The following is a 14,459-nucleotide window of genomic DNA, read 5'->3' as shown; positions in this document are numbered from 1 at the left end:
CCCCGGTTACGACATCAGTCACCAGCAAGTCACTCACTCCGCTTCCGCCATCTTCTCTCCTCCATCACTAACACGGGGTGCGCATGCGCCTCCCCTTCCTCTTCGACGCGCCCCCCTCCTCCCCGCAGGAGGCGTAGGGGGCGGGATCCGCGCTACCCAGGGATGGGGGCTGGGGGGGGCTGAGGTCACGTGAGGCCAGCGAGGTCTAGTCTTCTCCACCTCAAGCTGGTGTTTCCCTCCCTGTAATAAGTGGTCCTTCCCAGCCACCCTGTCTGTATTTCTATTGCTTAGAATCTTTGTTTTAGGCCAGGGTCTGCGGCAAAAATGGAAAGAAAAAGTTCTGCGTAGCGCTAGAAATGAAGAAGTTGACAGAGTGCTTGCAGAAGCATGCATGAAGTCCTAGGGTCAATACCCAGCACCACATAAACCAGGTGTGGTGGGGCCCTTTGGAAAGTGCAGGCAGGAGAAATAAATTCGAAGTCATCCTGGGCTGTATACCGGAGCCACACTGTTGTAAAAGAACCGCATTAAGTCTCCACACCTTACAAGAACAAGTCTATTTCCTAAACCCAGTGTATCCTGCAAACCATGTTTTTTATCATGGGCTGAACTTTTAACCTCATAATGTGTACCCGCTCCTTCATCTTGCTAAACTCCTCAACACCTGAACACCCTTCCACGTGATGTATTCTTAGACTAATGCAGCCTCAAGCCCTGAGTCTCCGCCCCCCACCCCCCTCTTCTGTCCAGGCGCTAACAGCCAATTATCTCAACAGCTGTTTTCTATCAACCCTAAACCTTATAAAAGAGACCTCAAGGGCTGGCGTGGTGGCTCAGCGGATAAGAGCACTGTGTCTGCTCTTCCAGGAGTCACCAGTTCAATCCCCAGCAACCACATGGTTCACAACCAACTGTACTAGAATCTGGTGCCCACTTCTGGCATACAGGTGCATGTGCAGATGGAGCACTCATACATAAAATAAACCTTTTTTTTTTTTTTAAGAGAGAGAGACAGAGACAGAGAGAGCCCTCAAAAGCCAGTGAGGGGGCTGCTCTTTGAAATCCCGACTTAGGGTGAAGCAGCCTTCTGGCAGTCTAGATAAAGCTGGCTTAATCAGTGAGTCATGGAAATGGTGTTTTTCTCAGGGCTAACAAGAGGAATTTTAAGGCTAGCCTGGGATATATAAGACCACGTTGGGCTGGAGAGATGGCTCAGAGGTTAAGGGCACTGAATGCTCTTCCAGAGGTCCTGAGTTCCATTCCCAGCAAGCACATCGTGGCTCACAACCATCTATAATGTGATCTGATGCCCTCTTCTGGTGTGCAGTTGTATGTGCAGGCAGAACACTGTATATACATGATAATAAATAAACTAATTTAAAAAAAAGAAGACTGTGTCACACACACACACACACACACACAAATTGACCACAACTATAAAACATTAAACGTGTATCCAAGGTAGTCTTACTCTGAAGAACAGATTTTGTAGACAACCGTACACAATATATGACTTTGCTCATAGACCCGGGAGGTAAGTAAATCTCAGCTCTTTTGACAGGAGCAGAAGCACACTGATCATAAGCAATGCCTTCTGTTTCCTGAGATAACGTCACACTGACCTCAGCGTCCTACGATTCCTCTTGCTGTGATGCCTTCTATTGAAAGGAATGTGCTATCACCAAACACCTTTACTAACGTAGATACTGTGCAAATTGGACATGTTTCTGTAGCCTGCTCCCTCTCACCCACTCTTGCAGATGATCAGCATGCCACTCACAGGCCTGTCAGTCTTATCTCCTTATGTTAGATGTGGGTGGCAGAATTCACCGTATCCTCCCCAGGTGCTGAGTAATAGCAACACAGAGTATTAAAGCTGAAAGGATCCCCTGGAGCAAGAATCCATGGTAAATACAGAATATGGACTGTCACCCCCTACAGAAGCGTTTTGCCATGCGCCGTGAGCCCTCAGGACACATAGGTGAAATACTCACAGACGCTCTGGACTCCCGCTTTACTCAGCCTTTTTGCCTGGTGTGCATTTACCACTGCGGCATCCGAGAAGCGTTTTGAGACCTGGAGTGTTAGAATGAAGCCAGTTTGAGTCCTGATTCTATCACACCACCACGTGTGAACCCCTGAAGTCCGTTTAGCTCCACCTTCAAATGATGTGTTCATCTCTGCCTCCACAACCATGAGCACAAATGAATTTACCCGAATACGAACCGGTTGTGATTTTATACTACCGACACTGTTACCAGCTGTGACTGTTCGCTATAACTGCCTACTTGACATGGCCTAAGTCACGTAAGAGAGTCTCAGTAAGGAATTGCGTGCTTTACTTTGGCCTGTGGGCATGTCTTAACTAAATGAATTGATGTGGGGAGACCCAGCCCACTGTGGGCAGCATCATTCCCTCCGCAGGTCCTGAACTGTGTAAGATTGGAGAAACTAAGCTGGATGTGGTGGCTCACGCCTTTAATCCCAGCCCTCGGGAGGCAGAGGCAGGTGGATCTCTGTGAGTTCGAGGCCAGCCTGGTCTACAAAGTGAGTCCAGGATAGCCAGGGCTACACAGAGAAACACTGTCTCGAAAAACCAAAACCAAAACCAAAAAAAAAAAAAAAAAAAAAAAGAGTGGAGAAACTAGCTGAACATAGCAAGCAGGTATGCATTAACTTCTCTTGGCTCTCAGCTGTGGGTATGGGATGGCTAGCTGTTTGATATTCTAGTCCGCGTAATGGCGGACTAGACATGGGTTTTGGTTTGGTGCCCTACTCCTCAGTCAGGCTTACGTTTTCCCCACTGACTTGTGATGCAAACGCCCACGTGATCCCCTCACTCCATCTGTGTCTCACTCTCTCCCAGCCAGGACCTTCACCGCACACCTCTGCCATGATATTCTGCCTCACCATAGGCCCCAAAGCATCTGTCCCAAATAAACACAGGCTAAAAGCTCTGAAATCATGAGGCGTTTCCTCCTTTATAAGTTATTTATCTCAGCTATTTAGTTATAGTAGCAGAAAGCTGATATACACCAGATCATATACATTCTACAACAAATTTTAGGCCTCAAGGCAGTATTTTTAGAGCCCAGAAGCAATGTAATCTTTGTAATGAGAATAGACTATTTTCCAGGTAAGTCAGTATTTAGAAAATGGTAGCTGGGTATGGTATTCCCAGAATTCAGAAAGTATAGGTAGGAGGAGCAGAAATTCAAGGTTATCTTCAGTTAACAAAATAAATAAATAAATAAATAAATAAATAAATAAATAAAAATAAATGCCAGGCACTGGGTTGTATTCAATGAAGTTCCAAGACAGCATCCTTTCATGAGGTCACGTAGCAACATTCTTGGTCCAGCCTGGGCTACCTCTTCAGTTTTCATCTAAATCAACTCTCTGTTCCTCCCCCAAACGTCAGATGACTTCTGCACCTCTCAGGAATAAATCCTAAGGGATCTTTTCTAACATAGTCTTCTTATTCAAAAACATCACCCAGTGGCTGCTTCCTGCTTCCTTTAGCCTTCGGCCTCATCACATTTCTCACCGTTCAGAAACAAAGAATGTCTTTCCGGTGTTCCGCCTTTCCAGTCACCATCAGTTCCACCGAAGAGAGGGAGAGAGGCAGCATGTGCCAAACACCTAGCTGTGCCATCTAGTGTACCCCACAGCCATGAAGAGGAGTCTAGTCTTCATCCTGCAGAGGAGTGAGGCCACGTTGGTAAGGGGAAGTCACCTGACCAAGGCCACACAGCCACTCAATGGCAGGACTGGCGGGCATGTTCTTCCCTTAAGTTTTATCTTACTAATTGGTTGTCTGTGCTCACACGCCCACGCTGCATGTGCGTGTGGACTCCCACATACTGTAGTCTGGAGGTCAAGGGAATAACCCTCAGTAGTGAGGTCTCTCCTACCACTGTGGGGTCCAGGGAGCAAGGTTAGGCTGTCACGCCTTTACCCACTGAGCCATCCCAACAGTGCTCAAATGCACGTTCTTGTTTTTGTTTTTTGGGGGTTCTTTTTTGTTTTTGTTTTTGTTTGATTTGGTTTGGTTTTTTTGAGACAGGGTTTCTCTGTGTAGCCTTGGCTGTCCTGGACTCACTTTGTAGACCAGGCTGGCCTCGAACTCACAGAGATCCACCTGCCTCTGCCTCCCAAGTGCTGGGATTAAAGGCATGCCCCACCATGCCCAGCCCCAAATGCAGGTTCTTGACTCACTTTTCCCTACTGTCTTAGGTGGTATTGTTTTTCAGATTCTGCACACCATTTTCTTCCTGTAGGTCTCACAACCTCTTCCAGATGGAGTCAGCTGTTTCTTTAGTATTCAATACTCACGGTATTTACCAAGTGGGTTTTTTGTTTGTTTGCTTCTTTGTTGGCTTGTTTGGTTGGTTTTGGTTTTTTCAGACAGGGTTTCTCTGTGTAGCCTTGGCTGTCCTGGACTCACTTTGTAGACCAGGCTGGCCTTGAACTCACAGCGATCTGGCTGCCTCTGCCTCCCCTAGTGCCGGGACAACAGGCGTGCGCCACCTTGCCCGGCTAACAAGTGTTTTTTAATTGAGATACAATTCACATAAGATGTATTTATTTCAAGTATATGCTCAACTATGTATATGTAACTATATATACATTTTTGTATAACCACTAGCATTTTGTAATTTCAAAACACACCTATCAGCCCCCAAGTAACCCCATTCTGATTATTTATCTATCTCCGCCTTCCTGCTACCGCAGATAACAACTAACATTCTTTCTGTCTCTATGGAATGCCTATTCTTGACGTTTACTATAAGAAGAATCATATAATATGTAGCCTGGTATATAAGCTCTCTTTTACATAATGTTTCCAAGATTTGTGTACTGTCAATGTGTATCAGCAATTCGTTCCTTTCCACTACTGAATGCCTTTATGGGGATATCTTACATATTTGTGTATCCATTCGTCATTTAAGGAAGATGTGGGAGGGGGGTTGTTGTTGTTGTTGTTGTTGTTGTTGTTGTTGTTGTTGTTTGGGAGTTTGGGAGCATTGTATGTGTGTGAGCAAGCAGCCTTCGGAGGGAGGAAATACAGGTGGCTGCCATGCCCACCTGGCACTTTCTTGGGTTCAGGGGATCCACACTCTGGTCCTCATCATTACCTAGCAAGCTCTTTCGTCACTGAGCTAGCGCCCAGCCCCCATTTTGTATTGCTTTATTTATTTACGTCTGCATGAGCTCTCCACACGCGGAGGTCAGGGAACAACCTACAGACTTGATTCTGGCCCTTCCTCCTGTGGATCTTGGGGACCCATTGCAGGTCATCAGACTTGGTCGCAAGCATCTTAACTGGAGAAGCCATCTCACCAACCCTCTTTTCTTATCTAGCCTTTTAAAATTTTTATTTTATTTTATTTTTTTTTACTGTACCTGAAACTAGTGGGCATGAAGTATTTCCTCATGAGTTTACTTGCATTTCACTAATAACTAATGAACTGTTTTGTTTTGTTTTGTTTTGAGAACTATCTGTTTAAACCCTTTGTCCATAAGTTTCTTTCCTTTGGTTGGTTGTTGTTGTTTCTTCGTTTTTGACTTTTTGAGGCAGGGTTTCTCTATGTAGTCCTGGAACTCGCTCTGCAGACCAGGCTGGCCTTGAACTCAGAGATCCTCATGAGTGCAGCACAAAGCCCAGTCCTTCTTTTTTCTTTTGTTTTTTGTGGTTTTGGAACCACATCTAAAAAAATCATTCACTACATCGAGATCATAAACACTACATTTTCTCCTGGGTTTTTTTATAATGTAAACTCTTATATGCAGGTCTTTGACCCATTTTAAGTTAGTTTTTATAATCATCTTCAAAAGTGGTCTGCCTTTACTTCTTTGTGTGTGGAGAGACAGCTAATTGTCTCAGAATCATTTCTTGGGAAGCAACAGTGAAACAATTCTTTCCCCACTGAATTACCTTGAACTTTATCACATGCTTTAAAGCAAATGTTGACAGAGCTCTGCTACTGTGAGCTACATCAGTATAAGGCTTCTGTTTTCCTACCTTGATGTCGAGCATATATAATAAGCCTTCAGTAAACGTGTCTGATAGGTGACAAACTGATTCGGGACTTTTATTGTCAACCAATAAATGTTGAAGGCTATGTGGCGAGAGAGGGGGGGTAGGGGGCTTATACAAAGAAGGCTTTATACAAGGAGCTAAAAGTCGAATGGATTTCTCAAATCAAAGGTTCCCAATGTGGGGCTGAGAATCTTATAATTCTAGAGTGCCGTGGGTCCTGGAGATCACCAACCCTGTCTTTTTCTGCTGAGGAAAAGCAGAGTTGAAATGCTAAATAGCGACCCTTGGCCTATTCTGGCTGTCTTTGAACTTAGGTCGAGACCCTGGCATTTTAACAGGAGCTCTTTCAGTTGGCTCCTGGTAAGACAGGGTTTTGGTTTGGTTTTGGTTTTTGGTTTGGTTTGGTTTTGATGTTACTCCGGATGAAAGTCTTTTCTTTTTTTTTGTTTTTTTGTTTTTTTTGTTTTTTTGTTTTTTTGTTTTTTTGTTTTCCGAGACAGGGTTTCTCTATGTAGCCTTGGCTGTCCTGGACCCGCTTTGTAGACCAGGCTGGCCTCGAACTCACAGTGATCCACCTGACTCTGCCTCCCGAGTGCTGGGATTAAAGGTGTGCGCCACCACGCCCGGCTGAAAGTCTTTTCTAAATGGAAGAGACGCCTTCTGTTTCAGGCCACACATATGTATCTTCGGAGATAATTTACCAGAGTGTTTGGTGTTTTGTTGCTGTTGTCTGTTTGTTTGGTCTTTAGTGCTCTAACCTCGCTGTGTATAAAGTACCCGTCAGTTTCTACAGCTCTTACCTGTTCTTCATAAGATCAGCAGTTTGCTTGGTGTTGGTGTTTTAAAGGGACTGTACTAACTAGGGGGAAGAAACACTGTTTCTTAGTTTAGTTGTATCTAATGGACATACAATAACTATTTTTAATGGTTTTTTTCCTTTGTCTTTCTTCCTTCCTTTCTTTCTCTCTTTCTTTCTTTCAAGACAGGTTATTCACTGTGTAGACCTGTCTGGCCTCAAATGCACAGAGTTCTGCCAGCAACAGATATTTCTCAACATTATTTATGTGTTTAAATAATTCTTTTTTTAAAAAAAATATGAAATTCAACTAGGGATATAGATCAGTAATAAACATTAAGCAAGGCCGAGTTCAATCCCCAGCCCAGGAAAGGAAGGAAGGAAGGAAGGAGAGAAGGAGAGAGGGAGGAAGGCAGACTACCAACTAAGTCCTAGCCTTTCCCCGCCCCTACCGTAGAAAGGGCTCCTAAGTTTGTAGTGGGTCTGTGTTAAACAGGCTTTCTGCTCTCAGAAGCTCAGCAGGTTCCGGCTGGTTTTGTATTTGGATGGAAAGAGAAACCTTAAGTTTCTTTAAATAAGAAGACAAGAGAGGCAGCCATTTTCATCTGGGAATTTTGTAGTGGTTCACTGTTGCTTTCCCAGAAGCAACACATAAAACCCTGTCTCAAAAAACAAAACAAAAAATTAAAAAATATACAGGTGTAAAATATTTCTTAATAGTACTATGAAATGCTTTTTTGGTTTTTCAAGACAGGGTTTTTCTGTGTAGCCTTGGCTGTCCTGGACTTGCTTTATAGACCAGGCTGGCCTCGAATTCACATTGATCCACCTGCCTCTGCCTCCCTTAGTGCTGGGATTAAAGACATGCACCACCACATCCAGCTTAGAAAAATCTTTAACCAGATAAAAACATAAAATTCCCTCTAGAAGTCAGAAAATTCGCTTTTAAGAGAAGTTGGAATTGTAGTCTTTAAAAAAAAAAAAAGATTTATTTATTTATTTCTTGTGTATACAGTGTTCTGCCTGCATGCCAGAAGAGGGCATTAGATCATATTATAGATGGCTGTGAGCCACCATGTGGTTGCTGGGAATTGAACACAGGACCTCTGGAAGAGCACTCACCGCTCTTAACCTCTGAGCCATCTCTCCAGCCCTGGTATTGTAGTCTTAAATTATTAAGAGGGACAGAAGATACACTCTGCTCTCCCATTATTTCAAGCTTGCTTCCCAGTTCTATGACAGGAAATGAAATAATCTAGCCTGAACATAATCAGTTTTGTGGGCTGTTTAAATGGGTTAAACTATAAAATCCAGACTAAGAATTGCTGAGGATATAACTCAGTTTGGTAGAGTGCCAGCCCAGCACACCAGAGTGCTTGGTTGGATCCCCAACAGTGCAGAAAACAAGTGTGGTGACTGCATCCTTGTAACCCCAGCACCTGGGAGGTAGAGGCAGGAAGCTCTTGAGTTCAGGACTATCTTTAGCTCCATAGGAAGTTGAAGATCAGCCTGGGATGATGAGGGCCTGTCTCAAAAACAAACAAATCACACTAACAAAAACACACAATAAGCAGGGCGTTGTTGACAAACACTTTTAATCCCAGCACTCAGGAGGCAGAAGCAGGTGGATCTCTGTGAGTTCAAGGTCAGCCTGGTCTACAGAGTAATTCTAGGACAGCCAAGATTACATAGAGAAAACCTGACTCGAAAAACAAAACAAAACAACAACCAGTAAAATTTTATTTTATTTTATGTGTATGGGTGTTAATCCTGCATGTATGTCTGTGCACATGTTCATGCCTGGTGCCCTTGGAAGCCAGAATTCCTCAGATCCCCTAGAACTAGGGTTACAGATGGTTGTGAGCTATTGTGTGAGTGCTGGGAATTGAACCTGGCTCCTCTGGAAGAACAGTTAGTGTTCTTAACTGCTGAGCCATCTCTCTAGGCAAGCCTTCCTAACAGTTGTTTTTGAAAAAGACTAAGTAAAAGGTGACTTAATGAGGAAAGAAAATGTCTATCAAGAAATGACACTCCACACATTGCCATGCTTGAACCCACTGATTATGAAACCCATCATGAACCCACTGATTGTGAAAAGAGCGCATCATCATCATCGTCGTTGTTATTATCATTATTATTTTGGTTTTTTTCAAGACAGGGTTTCTCTATGTTATCTTGGCGGTCCTGGACTCGCTTTGTAAACCAGGCTGGCCTTGAACTCACAGCGATCCGCCCGCCTCTGCCTCCCAAGTGCTGGGATTAAAGGCGTGCGCCCCCACACCCGGCTGAAAAGAACACATTATTATGAGCTAAAGTGATCCTTTAACTCAGTACATGCTGTTAGCGCATGGTTAGGTCACAAGTACGAAAACACAATGCAAACAGTAAAACTAGGAATTTCATGAGGCTACAGGACTTTTTCTTCAGCTACCAGAAAGTCTCAATTTCAAATTTATGCTATTTTACTTCTTTTCTTAATTTTTTCACTTATTCATTTATTGTTGAGACAGGCTGCCCTGGAATTCCTTCTGTAGACCAGGCTGGCCTTGAATTCAGAGATCTGCCTGCCTCTGCCTCCTGAGTGCTGGAGCTAAAGGCTTGTGTGTCACCATGCCCTGCTTTTCTTTTACTTCTTTTCATTGGTTTCTGGGATCAAATCCATGTAGATAAGATATTACATATTTAACTATTTGTTCCTTTTTTTTTTCTTTTTTTCTTTTTTCCTTCTTTTTTTATTTTATTTTATTTTTATTTTTCAAGACAGGGTTTTGCTGTGTAGTCTTGGCTTTCCTGGAACTCACTAGATAGACCAGGCTGGCCTTGAACTCACAACAATCTGCCTGCCTCTGGCTCCCATTGCTGGGATTAAAGGCATGCGCCACCGTGCCCAGCTAACTATTTTTAAATTATATCAAAAGATTGAAATTTTTTATGTTACAAAAATCAGTCATTTCACTGCTCTGGACTTTATTAAAAGAGAGAGTTAACTTGGATCTCTTTTAATCCCACAATTTAGTTGTAGAGCAACCAATTAGCCCCCTGTGAAATTGTTTTGAAATGGAGGGTCTGAGACTCGATTCTGAACTCTCTAAACCTAGGAACGTATTAATGTTGAAGATACATTATAATATTATAATACAAAATAACTTCCAGCTAGTAACTGAACCATCCAGAATTCTATTTGGAAGACTCCAAACAGCAGGCTGAGAGACGGCTCTGACAGGGTTTGAGTTTAATATGCAGAACCCATATGAAAAAAAACACACCCGTTTAATCTCAACACTCAGGAGGCAGAGGAAGGCAGATTTCTGTGAGTTCCAGGCCAGCCTGCTCTACAAAGTGAGTTCCAGGACAGTCAAGGCTACACAGAAAAACCTTGTCTCAAAAAAACAAAAAAACAAAAAACAGAAACAAACAAAGAAAAACTAGGCATCATGGTACACACTTGTTTGTTTGTTTGTTTTGGTTTTTCGAGACAGGGTTTCTCTGTGTAGCCTTGGCCATCCTGGACTCACTTTGTAGACCAGGCTGGCCTTGAACTCACAGCGATCCGCCTGCCTCTGCCTCCCGAGTGCTGGGATTAAAGGCGTGCGCCACCACGCCCGGCTCATGGTACACACTTGTAATCCCAGTTCTGGGGAGACAGAGATTGTCCGATTCCTGAGATTTGCTGGACAGCTAGCCTAGCCTGTTGGCAAGTTCCAGTTTAGTGAGAAACCATGTTTCCAGGAAGAAAAGGAGGGCATCTTTTTCAGGAACAACGCTTGTGGCTGGCCTCTTACCTGCATGTGCACAGGAGCACCTCACACACACATGGATATGCAGACTTTAAATGAGGCCAAGTGAGTCAGGTAAAAGTCTCCCCTCACAATGGTATCTGCTTGAGGAAAAGGACTGTCAACTGTCTCTTCTAGTCCTCTAAATTAGCATAGAAAGGTCTGGTAAAAGGTCACTGACGGATGAGCCTGGCCTTCTGAGTTGGATCTCCAGAATCCTCAAGTAGGAGGAGAGAACCGCCTCCCACAGCCTGTCCTCTGACACACATACACACACACACACACACACACACACACACACACACACACACACAGCAGCCCCAGGGTTGTGAGAGTGGGAGAGCTGGCCCTGGTGGTGAGGGCGCAGAAGAGCTGGAGGGCTGACCAATGCAGCCACTCCCCAGGCTCAGATCCAGGGCTCTGAGTTGGTTTCACCCCAACATCTACACCATCTTGGGCTGCTGGAGTGGATGAAGGGGCAGGTCCTGCAGATCCAAAGCTTGCAGGGTCTCCATGACTCAGGGTAACAACAGGATATCCGACAGGAGTCCCAGGGAGGATCCTATATTGATAAAGCAGCGGAAGCCAGACGCCTGGAAACACACCAATGACTCATTGCAACGAACATCTGCAAGTAAAGTTGTTTAGGCAAAATGGTATACTGTGTGACACACTGTGACACACGGCAGCTTCAACGTCGAGATTTTGTTTGGTTTTTGTTTGTCTTTCTTTCTTTCTTTCTTTCTTTTTGTTTTTCTCTTTTCTTTTCTTCCCCCCCCCCCCCAGACAGGCTTTCTCTGTGTAGCCTTGGCTGTCCTGGACTCGCTTTGTAGACCAGGCTGGCCTCGAACTCACAGCGATCTGCCTGCCTCTGCCTCTCGAGTGCTGGGATTAAAGGCGTGCACCACCACGTCCGGGGTTTTTCTTCTTGGCAGCCTGGGGTGGAAAGAGAGAGAGAGAGAGAGAGAGAGAGAGAGAGAGAGAGAGAGAGAGAGAGAGTGTGAAGGTTTAGGGCAGATATGAAGAGCTAGGGAGATGAGTGGGTTTGGGGTGCATGATGTGAAATTCACAAAGAATCAATTAAAAGTTTAAAAAATAATGTACTAAAAAAGTTTTCTAAAAATTATAGAGAAAGCAGGAAACAAAGGCTTGCTTTATTCACCGCTGCCGCCTTCCTTCCTGTCCTACTGAGATTAAGCTTAGTGCTGAAGAGGGCATAAACAGTGATTTGTCAAATACAAAACAATTTTATGTTTCCCTTTTAACTTTCATGATGTAACAAATAGTTCTATCCGTAAGATTTAAATGTACATTTGTCTTACTTATTTGTATATGTTTGTGTCTGGGGGGGGGGGAGTGCCTTCATGTGGCTGTCAGAAGCTCTCTTCTTCTACATTGCGGGGCTCAGGCTTGGCCTTGGGCCATCTCACCAGTCCTAAGCAGTTCTGGATAGCTGCAGGCACCCAAGGCCGTTTGGTAGCATTCAGAAATTTCACAGTGATGCTATTTTTCACGCTTGGTTTGTAGATTTCAGCTATCATCAGGGACCACTTACTTGAGCCGACCATCGGATCAACAAACTCGAGCCCGCCATCAGAGCAGCAAGCCCACACGTATGCATCCATCACACGTAGGACAGTTGGTAACCCGAACACACTGCATCATGGGCCCGCTCCAGTAACTGCGCCTTTGCAAATGATACCCCAAATCTCATATAATGAGGCTGATTTCTCATGCTAAGTACTGGCCGGCAAAATGATGCTTTCAGCTCCATGGGCCTTCTAGAAAAGCGAGTGCACTGCCCCTAACAAAGCTTTCATATGTCCAGGGACTCTAATAAAGTCCCCTCCAACAAAGCAGACTTTAGTAAGCATTCTCAACCATGCCCTCTTTCTCTTGTTTGAGTCTCTACGTGTGCATGTGACTGTGCATACATGTTCACATGCATGTGGGGTCTTGCCACCATTCTTCTGTTTGGGGGTTTATTTTTCCACACTGTATATGTTGGTAGTCTCATTTACATATTTTGTCATGTCAGCTTTTTTGTAAGGATTAATTTTTTAAAATTTTATGTGTATATGCATATGCCTGTATGTGTGTATGTGTGTGTATGTATGTATGTATGTATGTATGTATGTATGTATGTATGTATAATAGATGCATTCGGGTGCCCATAAGCATCACATGCCCAGGAACTGGATTACAGACAGTACTAACTGGGTTGCAGGCAGTTGTGAGCTGCCTGGTGTGCGTGCTGGACAGCAAACCTGGGTCCTTTACAAGAGCAGCTAGTGCTGTCGACCAGAGCCATCTCCCAACTACCCCGTTTTATTTATGTATTTATTTCTCATTCATTTTACTGCTTTTTCGAGACAGGGTTTCTCTGTGTAGCCCTGGCTGTCCTAGACTCTCTTTGTAAACCAAGCTGCCCTCGAACTCACAGAGATCCACCTGCTTCTGCCTACCCAAGTGCTGGGATTATAGGCGTGTACCACCGTGCCCGGCTCCCATTTTATTTCTGAAACAGGGTTCTGAGTGGCTCAGGCTGCCCTCAATTTTTCTGTGTAGCCAAGAATGACCTTTAACTTCTCACCCTCCTGCCTCTGCATCCCAACTGCTGAGGGCACCGCCTGTCTCCGCTGCAGGCAGCTCACTCGACGCTGGGGTGTGTCCTGGTTATTTCAGTTGTCCACTTGAAAGGCTCTAAAACCACTTGCAGTGGGATTTCCACCGGAGGGTTAGCTGACTGGGTGGCTGGTGCGCACACCTGTGAGGGGTTTTCTCAAGTGAGTTTATTTTGGTGGGAAGACAAAGCTTGAATATGGGTCCAGGGCGGAGTCGGGAAGGAGAGGTAGGGAGGGGGAGGGGAGGGGAGAGGTAGGGAGGGGGAGGGGAGGCACAAGCACCCATCACTCTCTGTTTCTTGACTGTGGACAATCTTTTTTTTATTTATTTTTTCCTTTGAAGGTTCATAAGCTTAATCTACTTTCCTCTCTATTAGTCGTCTAAATGGTAGCCACAGCATTCATAGTGTAATTCAAAACAGATTGATTTTATGTAATTGCCACACGCAAAGCAGCTCTTAATTTAGGGGGTGGAGACCCCCCCCCTCGGAGCTGACTAGACACAGCCTCAAAGTGGAGGCCCAATACATTTCTAAGTGTCAAAAGGACTTCACAACAGAACGTTTCAGCTCTGTGAGACACCTGTGGAAAATGGCAGCTTGCTTCAAAAGGCTGAGTGTGGCGCTCTGGGTTGATTCAGTTATAAGCACCTTCCTAAGTTGGTCATTTTTTTTCTGGAGTAGGAAGCCATTCAGCAGCAGCTGTCACAGGGCGAGCAGCCGAGTGCACAGATGAACTCGTGGCTTTACCTCGCACTGCCCTTCCACCGGCACTGTGTATGTGCAGGCAGCCAGAGCTCACCCCACACCTGGAGCTCCCCTTTACTCTTGATTTATCTGCGGCCTAAAGTAGGATATGCTTTGGTCTCACTCAAATTCAATAGAAAATCAATATGGAAATGCTGGAGTCCAACAGGAAGCAAGCAGAGGAGAGCTGAGCCAGGCAGCTTTGTCCATTGAAGATGGCTCTTTCCCTGGGTGGAGGCCGGCTGGGTGGTGCTAACAGATCGGAGCGTTGATTAGCGTGTGTTTACATTTCTAGTGCAGCATGCCATCTTCAAGGAAAGGCCTGCTTGGAAGGTAACTTATATTTTAAGTTAATAACCGTGTACTTGGTGTGCAAATACCATTAAAGAACACTGAGCGGTGAGACTTCTGTGGGCTTCAAGGTCTTTAGCTCAGTACTCCAATTCAAATAGAACAAAACTTGCAGAAGAAATT

The 14,459-nt window shown here is 44.7% G+C and overlaps 1 protein-coding gene across 6 annotated transcripts in view; it reads right to left on the bottom strand.

Moving 5' to 3' along the window:
- Positions 1–88, bottom strand: part of PHC3 (polyhomeotic homolog 3) — a 73,698-nt gene extending 73,610 nt beyond the window's left edge. For all 6 annotated transcript variants that reach the window (XM_084769362.1, XM_084769364.1, XM_084769369.1 and 3 more), the window contains exon 1: positions 38–88. In XM_084769362.1, the coding sequence (XP_084625488.1) occupies positions 38–51 (14 nt within the window). In that variant the 5' untranslated portion in view covers positions 52–88. The remainder of the gene's footprint in view (positions 1–37) is intronic.
- Between the last annotated feature and the right edge of the window lie 14,371 nt (positions 89–14,459).

Source organism: Acomys minous, assembly GCF_964271855.1.
Source record: "Acomys minous genome assembly, chromosome: 19".
Classification (NCBI taxonomy): Eukaryota; Metazoa; Chordata; class Mammalia; order Rodentia; family Muridae; genus Acomys; species Acomys minous.
This window is presented reverse-complemented; position numbering and strand designations above follow the sequence as displayed.